The sequence below is a fragment of the Rattus norvegicus genome, chromosome 3, assembly GCF_021556685.1.
Source record: "Rattus norvegicus strain SHRSP/BbbUtx chromosome 3, alternate assembly SHRSP_T2T, whole genome shotgun sequence".
In the NCBI taxonomy this organism is placed as follows: Eukaryota; Metazoa; Chordata; class Mammalia; order Rodentia; family Muridae; genus Rattus; species Rattus norvegicus.
In genome coordinates, this window is record NC_141536.1 from 130,662,948 (window position 1) to 130,686,069 (window position 23,122).

At 38.4% G+C, this 23,122-nt stretch overlaps 1 protein-coding gene across 3 annotated transcripts in view; it reads left to right on the forward strand.

Annotated features, from left to right (window-relative positions):
* Positions 1 to 23,122, forward strand: part of Pcsk2 (proprotein convertase subtilisin/kexin type 2) — a 304,858-nt gene that overhangs the window by 35,372 nt on the left and 246,364 nt on the right. For all 3 annotated transcript variants that reach the window (XM_087649001.1, XM_087648999.1, NM_012746.2), the window contains 1 exon segment: positions 9,398 to 9,502. In XM_087649001.1, the coding sequence (XP_087505127.1) occupies positions 9,398 to 9,502 (105 nt within the window).

A 23,122-nucleotide genomic window follows, 5' to 3' on the forward strand; every position in this document is an offset into this window, starting at 1 on the left:
AATATACAACCTTAGAGGAAACGCATGATCCTTCTGCCGCCAGCTCTCTCCTGCTGGGATTATGGTTGTGTGACTGTTGGGACTCAATTTGCTTTTTCAAGTTTCATCAGATGTAAAATTAGGCTACTGGTTCCAGATCTTTCTCTTTGTTTTTTTCCTTTTCTTCCTCCTCTTCCTAGTCCTCCTTCTCCCCATCCCCCTTGCTATCCACCTCCTCCTCTTGTTTCAGAAACTTAGCTTCCCATATGATCCCATAGCTTCAAGCATACTAGCATAGCATGCTGCTACTAAGCCTCATCTCCAATCCTTCATTTTCTAATGGGCACTTTATAACTACAAATATTCCTTCAAGAATTCTTTTGTCTAAATCCATAAGGTATTCTTATTTTTGTTCTATTCAACTCAAAATATTTTCTTTTATTTATTGATAATTTAGCAATATAGTGTTAATTTTGCAGATTGATGAATTTATAATATTCTTTGCTTACTGTTTTTTAACATCATTATAAAGTGTGATCAGAAAGCATATTCTGTATTTTCAGTCTTTCTAAATTTATTGACACCCATTCAGTATCCTAACATATGGTCTGCCCTAGAGAATGTCTCACATGTATCGGAAAGGATTATATTTTCTTCTACTTGTAAACAAATATTTTGTGTGTCTATTAAGCCTTCTTGGTTTATAGTTTTATTCACATCTTCAGCATACAGCAGTTTAGTCCTAATGCAAGTAGATCTTTTGAGTCTCTAACTGTGCTCATCACCTTTCTACCACTGTAACAAAATACCTAAGACCATTAGCCCATATAGGAAAAGGCATATGCAGGCTCACATTATCAGAGGGTCTTGTCTGCAATGAGTTGCCCCCATATCATGATGTAGAGGGTAACAGAAATGACCCATTTACATCACAAACTAGGGAAAAAGAAAAATGAGCCCCTCGGTGACTAAAGTACTGCTGCCTCGTGAAGATTCCACTCCCTTCAAACAGCACTATCCTGCAATGAAGCCTTTAATACATAGGCTGTGAGGAGATATTCAGGTCCAAACTAGACATGAACTGTGATTGACAAATTATTTCACTTCTTCCTGCAATTCTGCCAGGTTTTGTTTCATCTTTTAGAGATTCTATAAAAAATTAATTACATGTCTTTTTATAATTCCATGTCATTAGGTGGATGTAGTGGGAAACACTAAAAAAGGGGGCACAATTCATACTATGCCAGGCACCAGTAGGCTGTTCTCATCTCAACAGATTCTCTGGGCCAGAACTCCCAAAAGCTCTCCACCTGACTCACTAAGTTCCCATGGTTGGTCACTACCACGCATCCAAATTCCACAGCTGGCTGGGGTTCCCCTTACCTTTCTCTGGAACTCAGTTGAGTTGTTTTGAAGGAAAACACATATTCTTAGTTCAGAATCAACAAGTAACACAATCACTGGGCATAACAACTAACATATTAATTAGTAAGCCATTCTAAATTAAATCCTCCAGTTGTGGATCCCAACGGATCGACCATCTAACCTGGGACTTCTAGTTCTTTACCTCTTGTACCACAAGCTCAACCTGTCCAAAAGGCCACGAGTCCCTTTTCTCCTCCTGTCTCCCCATCCCCCCTCCACCTGGAAGTCCTGCCTACTCCTTGCCCAGTGATTGCTCCCCTGAAATCTTTTTTCATTAGGAGAAGGTCCTTGCCACATTTCACCCTTTCTGTACAATTAAAAAGAACTTTTTTCTCAAATATAAGCTGAGCAAAACTATTGCCATTCTGTGATTTACAAAATACAAAATACACCTAACACACAGTCCATCATTTTTGTCAATTAAATAGAACACTCTGTTCTCTATCCTAACTTAAGAAAAGCTTATAATCCATATGTTCTGTCCTGGCTAGCTTGTATACTACCTGAAAACTATCCAATGAAATATGTTTTCTCAATGTTAAATGGCCTGGGTAGGCTATAAGACTATGACTAGTCTTCATCACTATCAGAAATCAGAGAGCAACTAATATTAACTGAAAATAAAGGAAGCCTAACACAGTTTCTAGAACAGAGGCAAGTTGTAGAGACAGCTGCCTATCCCTACAGTCCCCTGTTAGCAACACATTGGAGCAGCCTTCTGGCCCAGAATCATCTGTTCTCGTGAAATGGGAATTAGTAAGGACTAGCTTATTCTGTCTTGTCAGAACTAAGCTGCCCTATCCTGTAACTTGTGTCCGCTCATGAACAGTACAGGTCTGTAGAAGAAATAGGCAATTTCTGCCTAGTGGCTACCGTGTCACAATGTACAACCTCACCTGGAGGTAGATGCTCAGTTTCTTCTTTGAATCCATGAACGGGGAACTGTTAGGAACAAATATGTCTCAACAAATGATAAATAACATTAAATGTCACATTCTGTGGATTTCTGACAGTTTTGAAAACTATCTATATAAAACAGTCTGGACTGTTGTCCATTAACTACTCTCAGCTATTTCTAATAAAAATATCTTGAAGGGGTTGGGGATTTAGCTCAGTGGTAGAGCGCTTGCCTAGGAAGCGCAAGGCCCTGGGTTCGGTCCCCAGCTCCGAAAAAAAAGAAAAAAAAATATCTTGAAAACACCCTAACAGTAAACTCAGAGCCATGAATTTGTTATCTGGCCCTTAACTCATGTCTTTAATCATCTCAGATCAGTTTGTAATGGCATTTATAAAAGGACTGGGTCCAAGCCTTGTACTTTTAAAATGTTTGTAACAACAGAGGAAATTTAAGCCAATGAAAACCCTGATTCTGCATCAAAACAATTCTGTACCAATGTGAGAAATTATAACTTCAACTTAATAACAATTACAAGGATTTCTACCAAATGAGATTATGTCTGTCCAATAAATTCTAGCTAATTCCTCCCTGTTAAACTATGACCATTTCTAAATTCAAAAAGACAACCTTAGAATAACCACCTCCAGCCTCCAACTCCAGGGAAATGGGTCAATGGCTCTTCATAACTTCTTCCAGCTAAATATGGGTGTTAAGATATCTTGTAGAGGAGGTTGGGATAATGGGGGAGTTGTTTGGCCTTAAGAAGGATACACCAATGATTGTTGTAGTCTCTGGTGTCTATGTCCTGACTGGATCTGGCTGAAAGTCCCTGATATCAGGAGTTCAAGCAGGTCAGTTCAACATATCTGACGATGGGACTCATCAAAGCTGTATATTCTGTAATATATAAATCTCAAAACAAAATTTAAGTTTCATCAAGATATCTGTATGGATTGTATCAGTCTGTATAGGGTAGACAGGCTGGTCAGGATGAAATTCTACTCCTTTTTTGTTTTATTCTCTTGAATCTAGTTCTTCTGGGGGTCTCCCTCTATCAAATCTGATCCATATAGCTCTGAAAGATGTCCAGAGCCTAATCACCTTTGCTAAAAGCACAGAAACAAAACCTTTTTCCCAAATCAGCATATTCTTTAGTCAGCAACCAGAAAAGCTTGTATCTTGCATTCTCTCCCAGAGAAATAAGATAACCACAAAGCTCAAAATCACACCCATGTTGAAAATTAAAACAATCCAAAACAAATGAGGTGAACTAAAATACTGTATGAGCCTATTCTTAGGCTTGTCTAATTTGTCATGCAGGATATAAAACCAAAATTCCTGTTAGAGAATATGAGTTTCCTGTAGACTTTAATATACCATCTATCTGTTATGCTTTCTACCGGGAGCCACAGACATCTATTTATTAATAACTTTTATAGTGGGTGGTATCAGTGCTCTCTACCTGGAGTCAGTGATGAATTTTTCTTATCCTAGCTGCAAACTGTGGGTGAAATTTCCCATGTGATTCGGAAAAAAATCTGTATAGAAATCTATCTTCATCATTAGAGAAAGGTCCTTGCCACAGGTGGATTCTATTTTTATCATCATAAAATATTATTACTTGTGTCTATCAAAATTTTGTATTAAAATTGACTTAGTCTGATACTTATAAGACAACACTTACTTTTTACTATTGCTTAGATAGTATATTTTTCATATTCTTTAGCTTTTAATCTATCTGTGTATTAGATTTAAAATGTGCTTCTAGTGAATAGTACATGATGAAGCTACAAGTTGTATGTTTCTCAATTCTGTCAACTATAACTTTTGAACGAAATTTTGAAACTTAATACTGACAAGATTACATATGCATTTTCTATTTCTGTTCTACATACCCATATATCCAGTTTTGTATCACTAATAAAATACTAGAAATAGGCTACATATGAAGTACAAATGCATTTGCTTTGGCCCACGGACCTTCAGGCTCAAGACCCTAAACCAGGTGGACTCATTGATAATGACCTCTATATGGCAGTAGTAAGAGCCAGCATTAGAGCAAGTGGCATCATTGCAAACCACGAGAGACAAATAACTCACTGGAGAGCCTTTGCAGAGAGCCATACAAATAACCCCCAAGGACCCTCTACCAATCCCTAATCCCAAAGAATCTACCACTTCCTAATAAAACCAACCTAGAAATCTTTGGGGCATACTCATCCAAACCAATTTTGTTTACCCTTGTTTCTCAATTCTTTCATAACTTCCTTTTTGTGTTAAATGTTACCTAGGGTACTATCTTAAGTACATGATTATTTTTATAATAATAGACTATTATATAAAATTACAAAAGTAGTTGGTAATAGAAGAGAATTAAAAACAAAAAATATCTATTGTAACATCTTAAAGCACCATGCTTGAATCTTTGGAGATTAGAAATAATAAATAACTTGTCTCAGATCTAAAGCCACAATGACCAGTATACAGCAATGTGACTTCTCCTTTACTGTGTTCCCTTCCTCCATTTTATGCTGTTTTTTATACAAATTTTATTGTTGTACATTATAAAAAGCAATAAACATACTTTTATAGTTATTGCTCTTTAGACTCACCATTTAAATAAGGTAGAGAAAAAAGATCGTTACAAGCAAACATTCATTTATAATCTCAGCGTTAGTCAGCACTCCATTGGTGATTCTGAAGCCAGGAGACAATCTGCAGCACACCGGAGTGAATCCATGACAATATCAGCACACAGTAGCAAATATATGAGGCTTCAGTACACAGGAACAAATCCATGGGAATATCAGCACATTAGTGGAGGAAGAGGCCAGATGTAAGAGACAGGGGACAGGGCAGAGATGGATGACGCGCGCTCCTATTGTCCTACTGTGAACTAATTTCTCCAACTAGGCTCCAATCCTGTCATTTGCACTACCTTCTACTGGTGTCATCAGATGGGAACCTTCAAGGCAGAAACATCTGGGAGACAGCCCTGCCCTTTCTATTTCCCGTGTGTTTGCCAGCACTGCAATTGCTCATTTCTTCCAGTGAATTCCCATAAATGTCTGAAACACTTTCATTTTAGCTGAAGTTAGTAATTTCTGGTGAGAAACTGTCTCATACCTTGTTTTTCTGGAGCTGTATGAGCTCTCTTTATTTTTAGAGATTAGTTTTGTCTAATACAGAATTGTTAGTTAATAAATTTTCTTTGGGTATCAGGAATAAGCTAGCCGGCTGTCTCGTCATCTTTGTGGCTACTTCCAGTAGGCAGGCAGGTGGCTTTGTGTCTTTGTTTTTGGGGTAGAGGGTGTATTCAGCACTGGAAATAAACTCAAAGCTTTGTATATTCTAGTCAAGCACTCTACTACTGAGGTCCCTCCCTGGCCAAAAAAATATTTTTTTGAATCTTACTGAACATCTTGCATACATTTTTGGCTCAGTGCTCAGGTGATTCTCACATTTGCACATGTATAATATACAAATCTTTGACTTTATCCTATACTGATCTTATGCTTCTTAGATAAGAATATTAATGTTATCCCTAAAATTATGGAAGCTTCCAGACACTGCTGCTTCCTGTCTACTTCTCTCTTCTTTAGTGACTAGAGATGTCTACTATGAATAAATAGTATACTTAGTGTTATTTTATTCATTTTACTTCATTTCTTATGTATTACTCAAAGTAGATCATCTTAACTGGACTGTATTTGTGTTTATTGATTATCTCTGTAAACCTAAATGCACTATTAAGGTCCTCTATGGATATTTTTATTCAATTATTACACACTTTACCCCATAATTTCTTTTTATTTCTATCTATGCATATTGTCCGCTTGACAATCTGTCACTGCCAAGTTTTGCTGTTACTCTATAGACAAAATGCCCCTTTTAGTTGTTTAGATTATTTAAATGGCCAATTTAAAGTCTTGATCTAGCAATTCCAACACCTGGACTAGCTCAGAGTGTTCGTATTTACCCTCCCCTCTTCGTATATATGGACCATTTGTCCCTGTTTCTTTTCCTTTCTTTTTTTTTTAAGGAAAACACTTGGCAGTCTAGGTCCTTTATTTCCTTTTTGTCCATTTGTCCATTAGGCATGAATCCATATAGAATGGGCTCCAGCAGCTCAGTCTCCTTCCCGTTAGTCCTCACAAACTGGGCTTCTCTGGGTGGCGCAGGCTGGCACTTCAGCTGAACCCAGGTGCCCTTCTCTTTGGCTTCCTTTTCCTTCTGATCGTTCTCCTTCACCCGCTTCAGGAAGCTGTCTCTGCTCTTCGAGTGCTTGATGTGCTCAATCTGCACATTGATCCTCTTGGCCAGAATCTTGCCTTTAATTTGCTTGTTTACAATGGTGCCCACCGCATACTGGGTGACATTGTAGACTCTTCCCATTTTGCCATGGTAACACAGGGCGTTCCTTTTTGAACAGTGCCCATTCCTTTGATGTCTACAATATCGCCCTTTTTGTAGATTCACATGTATGTGGCAAAAGGAATGACTCCACATTTTCTAAAAGGCCTAGAAACATATACTGAGTGCCTCATTCCTTTTGTGTTTGTCATTTTGGTGAGTACTAGAAGATGGCTGTCCCTGTTTCTTTATATGTCTCATGATACTTTTACTGAAGACTGACATTTTAAGAAGTATCACATAGGAAATCTGTAAGTGAGGCTCACAGCACTCCCTGTGTTGATGATGATGATGATGATTGTCTGGATTTTACTATTGTCCTGTTCATTTATTTGTTTATTTAATGTTCCCTAGACTAATCCTCCAAACTGTGACTTTTTGAGTGCTCCATTGAATCCACTGAATCTTTCCTTGTTTAGCCTGGTGATCAGTTAAAGATTGGACTGGCACTTTTTTAAAGATAATGACCAATAAGGTTTTCTTATCCTTTGCTGGCAGGCTTTGACTATGTCTTAGGGTACTTTTTAATACTCATGCAGAAGTTTGTCCCTGTTTCTTTTCCTTTTTTTAAGGAAAACACTTGACAGTCTAGGTCCTTTATTTCCTTTTTGTCCATTTGTCCCTGTCTTGACTTTCATTTCCTATTTCTGTAGAGTTCCAGAGTCAACCAGAAGTGAGTGCTTGAGATCCTGTTAGGTATTTTCTGGTTACGGGACTAATTCTCTAGTATATGTCACCTTTTAAGTCTCTACTAACATTGTAACTAGTAAAAGCCATGTAGATATCCCACTCTTCTTATCTTTATTTGAAGCTCTTGAGCCAGTCGCTCATTGGCCACAGTTAACATTGCTAACCCAAGAGGCTGCAGTTCTAGGGAATTGCATTGGATGGCCTTCATCAAATGCCACAAAGATAAAGCCTTCCTCAGTGAACAATGTCTGAGACACATAATGAACTTTAGCCCTATAAATGGGATTTTCTGGATGTCTTAAAGTTATCTGGGAATGGGGCTTCTTGAATAGCTCCAATCCTGGTACACCCTCCAGTGTCAGTTAAGTTACTATGATTGAAATGATTGAGAAGCCATGAGCTTTCAAAGAAACTGAAGAATCTGGAATCAGTGCACAGATAGGGTAAGTTAAAAAAGAAACACAAGTCTCTTGGTTATTATTGGCAGACTACTGTCCTGCTTGATTAAATGTTCCTTGGGAGGCTGCCAGCTTCCTGTTAATTTTCAAACTTATGAAATGGTCATTTGGCAGTTTTCCAGTGTTGTAGTTGCTTCTCTGAAAGTGAATTTTGGAGATCCTTGCCTCATTTCTGAAGGTCTCCCTGTCCCAAAACACAGCAGAGTCTTTAACTATTAAACAAGGAAGAGAGAAAGAAATGTCTAAGTATACATCAGCAACAGAAATGCGAGGTACTTCGCGGTGTCTCTCCTATCATAGCAACTGCTACCAACAGAGAGAAGAGACTGGGAGTATGCAGTAGCTTGTGAGAGGCTGATGAAAAACCCATTTCATATAATAATACATAATCTGTGTGTGACCAAAATCAACTGATTTATTTAAGAAAATAATAATTTGCTCTTGAGATTGGGTTGCTTTAGAGGAGAAAAATAAAGATCATCCCTTATGCCTAATACTGCTGAAAAAGGAAAAGTGGATTATTTTTACTTTGGTTCTTTTTGTGCATTATGCTTGTAGTTTCCTGATACTTGTGTTCCTTTTATAATGATGACAGTTACTTAAGAAATATTTATGCTGTGCTGAAACCCTACTTAATCTAAAATTTCTCAAATAGGCCCTATTTAATTTTGAAAAACTTCTTTTAAAGCATTCACTTCATGTTCCCTTTTCTTCCAAGCAAGGGAAACAGAGCTACATTTTGGCATCAAATACACTGAATAGTGAAACACATTAATGAGGGAACCTCATTGAAAATCTCATGAAAACCATGTACCCTCTCTCCGGTAAAAATGTACATATGTAAAGAAATAAAGGCAGTCCTAGAAGTGGGCAACAACTTGTCCAAGGCAAAGACGTGACTACATACAAGAGTCCAATCTTTTAGATCAAGTTTCATCATCAAAGTTACCTGGGACCATAGAACAAATGGCAATACATGCTAGATCCTTTATGACTCTTAGAAAAAGATAAGCTCTCCTTGCTATGGCTTCACTCCCTGATCCTGGTACTCACACTTGATTCTGGGCATCTTTAGAATAGGAAGACAGTGTGAAATCTGGCCTTGCACCGAGCAGGCTCTTGTCAGATTTCAATGACGACACCATTCCCAACCCAATAAGAAGTACCAAAGAGTCACAAAGAAACCCCCAAGAGAGATGAGGTAATCGGTCTGGAAGAGCGATTGTCACAGCACAGCCCTGGGGCAACTAGATTCCACACATTGTATAAACACTTGTCTGAGAGAAGAGGTTACAGAATTTGATATGAGTATGAGTGTGAAGACAGGTTTGTAAAAGCTACAACCTAGAAGAAAAAAGAAAGGACATTTGAAGAAATGGGTACCAGATAAGCAAAGTGAGGGAATCAAGAAGACAGAGATTAGGACTCTAATAGGAGGCTTGAACTGCATCCTCATACAATTCCTGTTTGCATTTCCCTCTCCTGGTGACAACCCAGAAACTAACCATCCTCCTGTCTATTTGGCTTTCCACAGCTCCCCTTTGCAGAAGGCCTGTACCACTTTTACCACAATGGCCTTGCGAAGGCCAAAAGAAGACGCAGCCTACATCACAAGCGGCAGCTGGAGAGAGACCCCAGGGTGAGTTCTCCCCAGAAACCTGCATCTTTCTTGACCCCCCACTGCCATACCAGAATTCACCCAGTGGATGTAGAATACAGGCAGGAGATGTTGAAATGCTGGGCTCTTGTATATTTTGGTAGAAGAAATGGATCACTGGCAGACACTATCGACTCTCTTCTCCTGTTTTGTGTGTAGGCAAATAACCGTAGACCACATGTATATGGATGGGGGAGAAAACACAGGTGCTTTGCTGAGTTGTCTTGAACTATTACAGCAAGATTGCAGATTACCTGGAAGCATGATTTAGCCTGTGATGGATGGAAAGACCACATAGTTGTTTACTGAGTCATTTACGGAAGGTTTGACTGGCAACTTCATGCTCTGAAAAAGTTTCTGTGTTTCATATAATGAGCAGAAAAATACCAGTAGACTAGTTGACAATGACCAGCTCTCTACAGGAAGTGGATGTCTCAGTATCCACGCATGGCAGTAGCCACAGAACCTGTTCACTCTTCTTCCCCTGTATTTTCTCCTACTGACCCATCTGACGCTCATTCCTCAGCTGCCTTCTTTCTCAGTTTTAATAATAGTTTAATTTAAATATAATTATAAAATTTTCCCCTTCTATTGACCCTTTGTTCCTTCTCAGATTCATGATGTCTGTTCTAATTATTGCTAGATTTTTATAAAAACTCTTAAATATATAAATACAACCCATTGAGTATAAATACATATTTTCTTTTCAGGAACCTATTATGGGTCCTTAGGGATGATTGATTCTCCTACTTTGGTAGTTCTTAGTTGCTTGTAGTTCTTTATCTAGAACTTTAGTCCCATGAGATTTCCTCCTTCCATGTAACTATGTCAGTATTGTCTTTGTTCAGGTCTTGCTTAGGCATCTGCATTATTAAGGTTTCATGGGTATGTCTTCCATGTACTTTTTAGTAGACACCAATTTCATAGAAGACTTCCTGTGTCCCCTGGGTCTTATAATCTTTCTCCCCTCTTCTTTCTTGATGATCCCTAAGTCTTGACTGGAAAGGCTGGATGTAGATGTGTCCACTAGAGCAGGACACTCCAAGATCAGTTGTTCTTTGATTGTAAGAGTTGTCAATCTCTGTAGTGCTCTCCATTTGCTACAAAGAGAACCCGGCAGTGTTCTTTTTTTTTAATTTATTTAATACTTAATAATAATTCTTTGGTTTCCGGGCAAACATCCCCCTCCCCCCTCCCCTTGCTTATGGGTATTCCCCTCCCAACCCTCACCCCATTGCGGCCCTCCCCCCAACAGTCTAGTTCATTGGGGGTTCAGTCTTAACAGGACCCAGGGCTTCCCCTTCCACTGGTGCTCTTACTAGGATATTCATTGCTACCTATGAGGTCAGAGTCCAAGGTCAGTCCATGTATAGTCTTTAGGTAGTGGCTTAGTCCCTGGAAGCTCTGGTTGCTTGGCATTGTTGTACTTTTGGGGTCTCGAGCCCCTTCAAGCTCTTCCAGTTCTTTCTCTGATTCCTTCAATAGGGGACCTGTTCTCAGTTCAGTGGTTTGCTGCTGGCATTCGCCTCTGTATTTGCTGTATTCTGGCTGTGTCTCTCAGGAGCGATCTACATCCGGCTCCTGTCGGTCTGCACTTCTTTGCTTCATCCATCTTGTCTAATTGGGTGGCTGTATATGTATGGGCCAAATGTGGGGCAGGCTCTGAATGGGTGTTCCTTCAGTCTCTGTTTTAATCTTTGCCTCTCTCTTCCCTGCCAAGGGTATTCTTGTTCCCCTTTTAGAGAAGGAGTGAAGCATTCACATTTTGATCATCCGTCTTGAGTTTCATTTGTTCTACGCATCTAGGATAATTCAAGCATTTGGGCTAATAGCCACTTATCAGTGAGTACATATCATGTATGTCTTTCTGTGATTGGGTTACCTCACTCAGGATGATATTTTCCAGTTCCAAACATTTGCCTACGAATTTCATAAACTCGTGGTTTTTGATAGCTGAGTAATATTCCATTGTGCAGATGTACCACATTTCTGTATCCATTCCTCTGTTGAAGGGCATCTGGGTTCTTTCCAGCTTCTGGCTATTATAAATAAGGCTGCGATGAACATAGTGGAGCACATGTATTTTTTATATGTTGGGGCATCTTTTGGGTATATGCCCAAGAGAGGTATAGCTGGATCCTCAGGCAGTTCAATGTCCAATTTTCTGAGGAACCTCCAGACTGATTTCCAGAATGGTTGTACCAGTCTGCAATCCCACCAACAATGGAGGAGTGTTCCTCTTTCTCCACATCCTCGCCAACATCTGCTGTCACCTGAGTTTTTGATCTTAGCCATTCTCACTGGTGTGAGGTGAAATCTCAGGGTTGTTTTGATTTGCATTTCCCTTATGACTAAAGATGTTGAACATTTCTTTAGGTGTTTCTCAGCCATTCGGCATTCCTCAGCTGTGAATTCTTTGTTTAGCTCTGAACCCCATTTTTTAATAGGGTTATTTGTCTCCCTTCGGTCTAACTTCTTGCGTTCTTTGTATATTTTGGATATAAGGCCTCTATCTGTTGTAGGATTGGTAAAGATCTTTTCCCAATCTGTTGGTTGCCGTTTTGTCCTAACCACAGTGTCCTTTGCCTTACAGAAGCTTTGCAGTTTTATGAGATCCCATTTGTCGATTCTTGATCTTAGAGCATAAGCCATTGGTGTTTTGTTCAGGAAATTTTTTCCAGTGCCCATGTGTTCCAGATGCTTCCCTAGTTTTTCTTCTATTAGTTTGAGTGTATCAGGTTTGATGTGGAGGTCCTTGATCCACTTGGACTTAAGCTTTGTACAGGGTGATAAGCATGGATCAATCTCCATTCTTCTACGTGTGGACCTCCAGTTGAACCAGCACCATTTGCTGAAAATGCTATCTTTTTTCCATTGGATGGTTTTGGCTCCTTTGTCAAAAACCAAGTGACCATAGGTGTGTGGGTTCATTTCTGGGTCTTCAGTTCTATTCCATTGGTCTATCTGTCTGTCTCTGTACCAATACCATGCAGTTTTTATCACTATTGCTCTGTAATACTGCTTGAGTTCAGGGATAGTGATTCCCCCTGAAGTCCTCTTATTGTTGAGGATAGCTTTAGCTATCCTGGGTTTTTTGTTATTCCAGATGAATTTGCAAATTGTTCTGTCTAACTCTTTGAAGAATTGGATTGGTATTTTGATGGGGATTGCATTGAATCTGTAGATCGCTTTTGGTAAAATGGCCATTTTTACTATATTAATCCTGCCAATCCATGAGCATGGGAGATCTTTCCATCTTCTGAGGTCTTCTTCAATTTCTTTCGTCAGTGTCTTGAAGTTCTTATTGTACAGATCTTTTACTTGCTTGGTTAAAGTCACACCGAGGTACTTTTTATTATTTGGGTCTATTATGAAGGGTGTCGTTTCCCTAATTTCTTTCTCGGCTTGTTTCTCTTTTGTGTAGAGGAAGGCTACTGATTTATTTGAGTTAATTTTATACCCAGCCACTTTGCTGAAGTTGTTTATCAGCTTCAGTAGTTCTCTGGTGGAACTTTTGGGATCACTTAAATAAACTATCATATCATCTGCAAATAGTGATATTTTGACTTCTTCTTTTCCGATCTGTATCCCCTTGACCTCCTTTTGTTGTCTGATTGCTCTGGCTAGAACTTCAAGAACTATATTGAATAAGTAGGGAGAGAGTGGGCAGCCTTGTCTAGTCCCTGATTTTAGTGGGATTGCTTCAAGTTTCTCTCCATTTAGTTTAGTGTTAGCAACTGGTTTGCTGTATATGGCTTTTACTATGTTTAGGTATGGGCCTTGAATTCCTTTGCTTTCCAGGACTTTTATCATGAAGGGGTGTTGAATTTTGTCAAATGCTTTCTCAGCATCTAATGAAATGATCATGTGGTTTTGTTCTTTCAGTTTGTTTATATAATGGATCATGTTGATGGTTTTCCGTATATTAAACCATCCCTGCATGCCTGGGATGAAGCCTACTTGATCATGGTGGATGATTGTTTTGATGTGCTCTTGGATTCGGTTTGCCAGAATTTTATTGAGTATTTTTGCATCGATATTCATAAGGGAAATTGGTCTGAAGTTCTCTTTCTTTGTTGTGTCTTTGTGTGGTTTAGGTATAAGAGTGATTGTGGCTCCATAGAAGGAATTCAGGAGTGATCCATCTGTTTCAATTTTGTGGAATAGTTTGGATAATATTGGTATGAGGTCTTCTATGAAGGTTTGATAGAATTCTGCACTAAACCCGTCTGGACCTGGGCTCTTTTTGTTGGGAGACCTTTAATGACTGCTTCTATTTCCTTAGGAGTTATGGGGTTGTTTAACTTGTTTATCTGTTCCTGATTTAACTTCGGTACCTGGTATTTGTCTAGGAAATTGTCCATTTCCTGTAGATTTTTCAAGTTTTGTGGAATATAGGCTTTTATAGTAAGATCTGATGATTTTTTGAATTTCCTCTGAATCTGTAGTTATGTCTCCCTTTTCATTTCTGATTTTGTTAATTTGGACACACTCTCGGGGTCCTCTCGTTAGTCTGGCTAAGGGTTTATCTATCTTGTTGATTTTCTCAAAGAACCAACTTTTGGTTCTGTTGATTCTTTCTGTGGTCCGTTTTGTTTCTACTTGGTTGATTTCAGCTCTGAGTTTGATTATTTCCTGCCTTCTACTCCTCCTGGGTGTATTTGCTTCTTTTTGTTCTAGAGCTTTTAGGTGTGCTGTCAAGCTGCTGACATAATATGCTCTTTCCTGTTTCTTTCTGCAGGCACACAGCGCTATGAGTTTTCCTCTTAGCACAGCTTTCATTGTGTCCCATAAGTTTGGGTATGTTGTACCTTCATTTTCATTAAATTCTAAAAAGTTTTTAATTTCTTTCTTTATTTCTTCCTTGACTAGGTTATCATTGAGTAGAGCATTGTTCAATTTCCACGTATGTGTGGGCATTCTTCCCTTATTGTTATTGAAGACCAGTTTTAGGCCATGGTGGTCTGATAGCACGCATGGGATTATTTCTATCTTTCTGTACCTGTTGAGTCCCGTTTTTTGACCAATTATATGGTCAATTTTGGAGAAAGTACCATGAGGAGCTGAGAAAAAGGTATATCCTTTTGCTTTAGGATAGAATGTTCTATAAATATCCGTTAAGTCCATTTGGCTCATGACTTCTCTTAGTCTGTCTACGTCCCTGTTTAATTTCTGTTTCCATGATCTGTCCATTGATGAGAGTGGGGTGTTGAAATCTCCCACTATTATTGTGTGAGGTGCAATGTATGTTTTGAGCTTTAGTAAGGTTTCTTTTACGTATGTAGGTGCCCTTGTATTTGGGGCATAGATATTTAGGATTGAGAGTTCATCTTGGTGGATTTTTCCTTTGATGAATATGAAGTGTCCTTCCTTATCTTTTTTGATGACTTTTAATTGAAAATTGATTTTATTTGATATTAGAATGGCTACTCCAGCTTGCTTCTTCTGACCATTTGCTTGGAAAGTTGTTTTCCAGCCTTTCACTCTGAGGTAGTGTCTGTCTTTGTCTCTGAGGTGTGTTTCCTGTAGGCAGCAGAATGCAGGGTCCTCGTTGCGTATCCAGTTTGTTAATCTATGTCTTTTTATTGGGGAGTTGAGGCCATTGATGTTGAGAGATATTAAGGAATAGTGATTATTGCTTCCTGTTATATTCATATTTGGATGTGAGGTTATGTTTGTGTGCTTTTCTTCTCTTTGTTTTATTGCCAAGACGATTAGTTTCTTGCTTCTTCTAGGGTATAGCTTGCCTCCTTATGTTGGGCTTTACCCTTTATTATCCTTTGTAGTGCTGGATTTGTAGAAAGATATTGTGTAAATTTGGTTTTGTCATGGAATATCTTGGTTTCTCCATCTATGTTAATTGAGAGTTTTGCAGGATACAGTAACCTGGGCTGGCATTTCTGTTCTCTTAGGGTCTGTATGACATCTGTCCAGGATCTTCTGGCCTTCATAGTTTCTGGAGAAAAGTCTGGTGTGATTCTGATAGGTCTGCCTTTATATGTTACTTGACCTTTTTCCCTTACTGCTTTTAATATTCTTTCTTTATTTTGTGCGTTTGGTGTTTTGACTATTATGTGATGGGTGGTGTTTCTTTTCTGGTCCAATCTATTTGGAGTTCTGTAGGCTTCCTGTATGCCTATGTGTATCTCTTTTTTTAGGTTAGGGAAGTTTTCTTCTATGATTTTGTTGAAGATATTTACTGGTCCTCTGAGCTGGCAGTCTTCACTCTCTTCTATACCTATTATCCTTGGGTTTGATCTTCTCATTGAGTCCTGGATTTCCTGTATGTTTTGGACCAGTAGCTTTTTCTCCTTTACATTATCTTTGACAGTTGAGCAATGATTCCTATGGAATCTTCTGCTCCTGAGATTCTCTCTTCCATCTCTTGTATTCTGTTGGTGAAGCTTGTATCTACAGCTCCTTGTCTCTTCTTTTGATTTTCTATATCCAGGGTTGTTTCCATGTGTTCTTTCTTGATTGCTTCTATTTCCATTTTTAATTCCTTCAACTGTTTGATTGTGTTTTCCTGGAATTCTTTCAGGGATTTTTGTGACTCCTCTCTATGGGCTTCCACTTGTTTATTTTTGTTTTCTTGGAATTCTTTCAGGGATTTTTGTGTCTCCTCTCTATGGGCTTCTACTTGTTTATTTATGTTTTCCTGGAATTCTTTCAGGCATTTTTGCGATTCCTCTCTGTAGGCTTCTACTTGTTCTCTAAGGGAGTTCTTCACGTCCTTCTTGAAGTCCTCCAGCATCATGATCAAATATGATTTTGAAACTAGATCTTGCTTTTCTGGTGTGTTTGGATATTCCATGTTTGTTTTGGTGGGAGAATTGGGCTCCGATGATGCCATGTAGTCTTGGTTTCTGTTGCTTGGGTTCCTGCGCTTCCCGGCAGTGTTCTTAATGTTCATAATCTCCATACATTACCTCCAATTCTTACCTCACTCTTAGATTCTGGGTCTTATTTTCTACTCCCTTGGACAGCTAAAACTTATTTTTCCTCCAACCAAATGTAAGATCTTAGTCATGAGGAGTTCCTCCCTAGTTTCCCTGTTCCTTCTCTTCAGAGAACACTTATTATTATATTCTAGTTTCTCTTAGCCTATGTCTAAGAGGCAAAGTAACAACAAGGTCAGGTGCATGACTCTTAAGATTCCTTCTTATGACTCTTAAGGAAAACAGTGAGTGGGTGAGATGTTTGATTTAAGCATTTGTACACGATCCCCTTTGAATGAGTAAGCCTGGAATTTATTTTTCTGAAACTGATGAACATTTCATCACTTTTAATTGGGATTTGAATTAGAAAGTAAAGCCTCCTATGCAAGTCACTAGGTGATAGGCCACAGGCAATTTCATTTTACTCCTTAACATAGGTCTTCCTACATGACCTGAGAAGAATTTTGATTCTAAGAAGCCAGTTTATCATTATCTTTGCAATAAAGACCAATTGTCTAATGCTGAGTCTACTATAGAAGTCACTCCCACTACCCAGGTGAAGAGCTGTCTTTCAGAATCTTGTCTTTGGCCATACTAACTATCCAGGAACACCCTTGGGTATCATTAGCAGAGATATTATTAATGTAATTTGTAAGTCTAAAGTGGCAAACTAGGCAAAGACTATTGAAACATTGCAACACTGGTTTTCTCTAATGTCTACCATGCTCTGGCTTACCTATGATGACCATTCACTTTCCTTTTACTTCGATGATATAGAAGCCCTCTTAGTTTTCTTGTTCAATATTTCAAAGGGATTGCCCTCCCACATACTCAAAAACACATAAAAGGAATGGGGCAAAAGCAGAAGTACTTTTAAACCTAGGCTGAAAACAAAACTGAAGATTAGAATATCTAAAAGACCATTGTTTGGATGAGGGGGCTTCTGTGGGGCCATTAAGCTGACACTATTCCTCTGGATCGCTTATTGAAATGCTCCCTAGCATGGTGGTTCTTGGTACCACTTACAAAAGGGAAGCTGATGAGATTGGTTGGTAATAAAGAAGGAGTTCATGTCTTGGTAATTCTACTCATTTTTCTTTCTTCTCAAAATATTTCCCATTACCACTAACAAGGGCATCTGTTCCTTTCCTCATGCATTTTAAGTATTCTGGTGACCAACTGCCTGGACCTAATAGAAGTAAATATCTGCCCTTCCCATAAAGATCCACAGGAGTCATCAGGGAACCTAGTAAGGTCAAATAACCTGAATACTGTCAATAGTAAACTCATTTTAGGAGAATAAATAGATCATGAAGATCCCATACATCTCTAACAAAAAAAAAATGTTTTTTAAAAAAAGTCTGTTTACAACTACTTCATTCCAAAATGTTACATTTCTTAATGTTACATTAAGGCCTCAATCTTTTCTGTGTGTTAGTCTTACAGACATCTAATGTTAGGCATCTTCAGAGATCAGAATTGGCAGACACTCTTCTTACACTTATTGTTGAACATTGCAAAAGTGGCTATGTAAAAATTCATCTTGAGGCTTTATAAAGCTTAAACAGAAATGCAAGCATGTGTAGTTTGGGCATGTGGCAGCTTTGAGATTTGTGCTGGCTAGCTTTATATCAACTGACATGGTGTCATCAGAAAGGAGAGAGCCTCCGTTGAGAAAATACCCCCATAAGATCTAGCTGTGTCAGCTCCTCTCTCCAGGTTCCTGCCCTGTTTGATTTCCTTTCCTGGCTTCTTTCAGTGATGGACAATGATGTGGAAGCCTCAGTGAAACACACCTTTCCCTCCTGAGTTGTTTTGGTCATGGTGTTTTTATCACAACATTAGTAACCATAATTAAGACATGGTTACTAAGCATATACCTACAGATTGAAAAACAAAAGTAAATAATAGAGAAAATAAAAGGGAGAAGGGCTGGGGAACCTGAAGAATAGTTGATACAGGCTCTCATCCCTTGCATACATATCACAAGTCATATTTCATGAGCCAGAATTTAAGAGTAAGTTGTTTCTTCCTTCTCTGTAAAATGTCTTCTAAGCCATAACATTTCAAACTGTGGGCCTCAACCCACATGGGGTTGTATAAATAAATATGAGAAGTATGAAATAACTGGCAACAGAAAAGGTTTCTGACCATATAACAGCCAAAACTTAATTCAAAATCAAATGAACAATGAATTCAGGGTGTTTCTGGAAGTCATTGCTGATATTTTGCTATATAACTTCAAGGCAGCCTGGTTCTGACATTTTGTCATCGCAAAATGCAATGTCAACCAATACTGCCTGACACACTGTCTTACCTACTTTTCTGTGACTGGGATCCAACATCACAAGCAAGGCAACTTAAAAAGGAAAGCATTTGGTCAGCTTACAGTTACAGGGTTAGAGTTCATGATGTCTTAGTGAAGGAACTGCAAACATCTCACAGTTTTATCCACAAACACAAGGCAGAGATAAAGAGAGAGCACAAGTCTTTTGAAGTGTCAAAGCTATCCACCTGTGAAACATTTTCTCCAGCAAGACCACACCTCCTAATCCTTCCCAAACAGTTCCGCCAACTAAAGACCAAGCATTCAAATATATAAACCTGTGGGGGCCAATTTCCTCAAACCACCAAACATCAGTCAAAATTCATTTCATTATGAATTTCAGTGTTTTATTATACAGTTTTCTTCTTGTACAGAAATATAATGGTTTAATGGTGGAAAACAAAGACTTCTAATATTTTCTTATCAGCATTCCCCAGCATGTGTCAAATTAGTATACAATTAGATTGCATTTGTATTATAATTTTTTACTTTAAAAATTGCTGTTTGAGCCATTGATTTGAGTTTCAAAAAAAATCATTGAATTAATTTTGGTTGTAGCAAAATTTCCCATGGTTTCTATAATAGCCCTAAACACTATTTTGTATTATGTGTTTATGCAAAGAGGCCAATTATAAAATAAAAACATCCATCAACTCTGGAAAATATTAAAAATGCTTAGTGAACTATTTAGCCAAGATTTAACACTTTAAGCAGAAACACATATATCTATCTAGGGATGCAAATATCTATTTCAGTGCTAATTTGCCCTTCATCTTTACTAAATATTAAATTATAGGTGTGCCAAAAAACTATTTTAAAATAAATGTCTTTATGTTTTATTATCCTTAAGTATTTGTTCTGTGTAGCTATTTTACAGACCTTGATACTCAGACTCATGTAAAAAATTTATGAATACAAAATTGTTATGAGTTGAAAAAGTTAAGAAGTCCCATAGTATGCCAACCAACCCTGACTATGCATGTTACATTGATATCATCCCTCCTGGTCCCTTTACTGTCTGTGGCTTGTGAAAGGTAATATAAAGCCCAAGGACCTGACTGTATGAAGAAGATGGGCTGAGCTACTTACTACAGACCCTTGGGGTACATTCACCTGGGCAGCTTTTTAGCCTAAGAAGCTAGGATTCAGTAGCAACACAAGAAATGCGTAAGAGAAAGATGTGCACTTGATAAGAAGAAAGATGGATGACTAAGGAAGGCTTCTGGTCTGGTTTCGTTTGGCTTTAGGATAGAAGCAATGTCCGTTCCTCTTACTGTTCAGTGAAAACTAGAAATGCTAGAAAGTGGCTGCAAAGTGCCACCTTTAATGCACCCATCAATATGCAGATGTGTATATTATTTCAAAAGTATTCTCTTTTCCAGTTTTCCTCTCTGTCAAAATATTGTCATACTATTGAATGTCAGTCATCACTTAAGTCTGTGTGCTGTTTATCCGTGCAATGTCTTTATGTAGCGTGTATCTGAATATACAGCAGGCTCTCAGCAAGTGATGACTGAATAAACCATTACCAAGCCTCTGTTTTAAATTATGAAATAGCATCATTCCTCTCTGCTTGTTTTTTTATCACTATTCTAAAATATATAACTAGAAAAAGAAATATAGTCCTGTCTAGCGTGCCTTTTAATGCATTCATAATCACAGGTAAAGGAAGCCGGTTGCTATTTCATTTCTGCCATGCTTATCCATAAAAACTCTCATGATGACCTATTTTTTATTTTCTAAAATATTATAAAGTTTCTTCATAAGCGTACTGATGCTCATGACACAGCCCTGGGCATAATATCCGTGAAGTTTAGATGGCAAACAGGGTTTGAAGATATGATAAATCAAAATCTGAGATGAACCAATAAAACTAAAACTGCATTTCAACATCAGGCTCAAAACAAATATTCTCTGCGATCTGTCTAACTTGCTCAGAGCAGTGTCAGCAAATCTCAAAGTCAAACCCAATTGTGGTCCACAGTCAATATATCAAAGGCCCATAAATTGTGCAAGACTTTGAAAAACTATTGGAGAAAAGATTTATTTAAGATAATGTTTGTTTCACAGCTCTCTTCTATATGACTTGTACATTTAAGTAGATTATAAAGTAAAATATAGTTGAAATGCAAGAACTCATGCTACTTTATGAGCAATAGACACTTGTCAAATGGAAGTTGAGTGATTTCATAAAGACGTTCTATTGGCTTAAGATTACAATGTGTATTTTCCTTTCTAAGCAATCTACTCGATCATACAATTATCCTTCAAAACTCATTTTTAAATTGATTCAGTTTTATACTTCAGGAATTTTTAGAAATTTTAAATGAAGCCTTAGGTTTGATCTTCAGAAAAAGATGAAGGAAAGAAAGAAAGGAAGGAAGGAAGGAAGGAAGGAAGGAAGGAAGGAAGGGAGGGAGGGAGGGAGGAAGGAAGGAAGGAAGAAAAACGGAGAAAGAAAGGAAGAAAGGGAGGGAGGGAAGGAGGGAGGGAGGGAGGGAAGGAGGGAGGGAGGAAAGAAGGAAGGGAGGGAGGGAGGAAGAAAGAGAAACAAAAAGGATAGAGGGAGAGGAATGGGGAGGAGACGAAAGAGAAGGGAAGGGGAGGGAAGAGGAGAGGAAGGAAGGGAAGAGAAGGGAAAAGGAGAGAAGCAAAGGGAAATCTGTCAGACCATTGAAAACATCCCGTCTCTCATGCCCCAAGAACTGGATAGGGTGACTTCTCAGCTTTTTTTCTTCCACATGTCTGGCACCCAGTCACATAATCAAACATTGTTTTTTTCTTTTTAAAGATCTGTTGTTTTTGAACATGTTTGTGAAGTTTTTCTTGTACTCTAATAATGTGTAAAAGTTCATCTGATAATACAGTCACTTCAAACATTCACAGCCTTATCACCAATGCACAAGAGAATTTTCCTATTTTTGAAAGAAGCTAGAAATGAGTCATGTGATCTGCTTGTAAAAGTCTGTGGCAATGAATAGACCAGACTCTCTTTGTTCATGGGATTTAAACAACAGAATAATTGATATTGTTAAAAAGAGGGATTAGCATTGCAATTGACCCTTGACTGACTGACTAAAATTGAGAGTGCCTTGTACTTGTTTCAAGTTCTTTCCTGACTTGGCACAGAAATACACCAACAGTTAATTGAGTGCAGGAACTTAACTATAATTAGTGAAAATCCTACTTAGCTATGTGTGTAGACTCAGATCAGAAAAAGTAAGAGTGAGCTATGAAAGAATGTGAAAATAACAGAGCCATGTCGTAGCAATTCAGCCAGAGCTCACACCTTCTGTACAGAGCCATGTATATAGCAATTCAGCCACACCTTCTGAGCAAAAGGCTTGGAACCTCAGTGGTTCAAAGCAAGCTGAGGAATTAATGTGCCTCTTTCCGATAAAGTTACATAAAAAATGCATCACAACTGCTAAGCTTTTAGTTCCCAATTCTTTTTCAAGACCTTCATCCAGTTCATTATCAGTTTTTAGTAAGAACAGATCATTGGTGAGTACTGCAGCCTGGCCACAATCATTCCTTGGGTTTATATTGATGAAAAATTTTATTTGTTGGATTAAAAGTTTGACAAAGAGGAAAGAACATTACCTTTTACTTTAAATGGAAGTCAAGCCACCCTTTCCCACTTCTGCCCTAGCCAAACTCCTCTCCAGGGGATGACTGACAAAATTTGAGGCCACTGAACTGAACATCACATAGAATGTATGACAGTCTCTCAGCCTGAACACTGAGTGAAAAGAGAACATGTATAGTTCTCATCATTTACAAAAACATTTTCACAAAGAATAGGTAATTTCCTGTAGTTTTGCCTCTTAAATGGTGAGGTTTACTATCTTGATATTCTGCTCAGAGCAGTGCTTAGGAACTGAACTTTTTGTCTTCCTGATATCTTCTTTTTTATTATTATTTTTATGTAGTCTTCTCTCACACAATACATTCCAACAGCAGTTCCCCCATCTCCACTCCTCCCAGTTCCCACCCCACCTCCCCTCTCCCCCAGATCCACTGTTTCTTCATTTCCCTTCAGAAAAGAACAGGCCTCCCGGGGCTACCAACTGAACATAGCATAACAAGATGCATGCAGTAAGACTAGGCCAAACCCGCACGTCAAGGCTGGAGGAGGTAACCCAGAAAGAGGAGAAAGGTCCCAAGAACAAGCAAAAGAGTAAGAGATGCCCCATTCCTAATTGTTAAGAGACATAAAAATCCCAAGCTAAACAACTAAAACATATGCAGAAAACCTAGCCCAGACCCAGTCAGGCTCTGAGATTGCTGCCTCAGTCTCTATGAGGCTCCTTTGAACCCTGCTTAGTTGATTCTCTG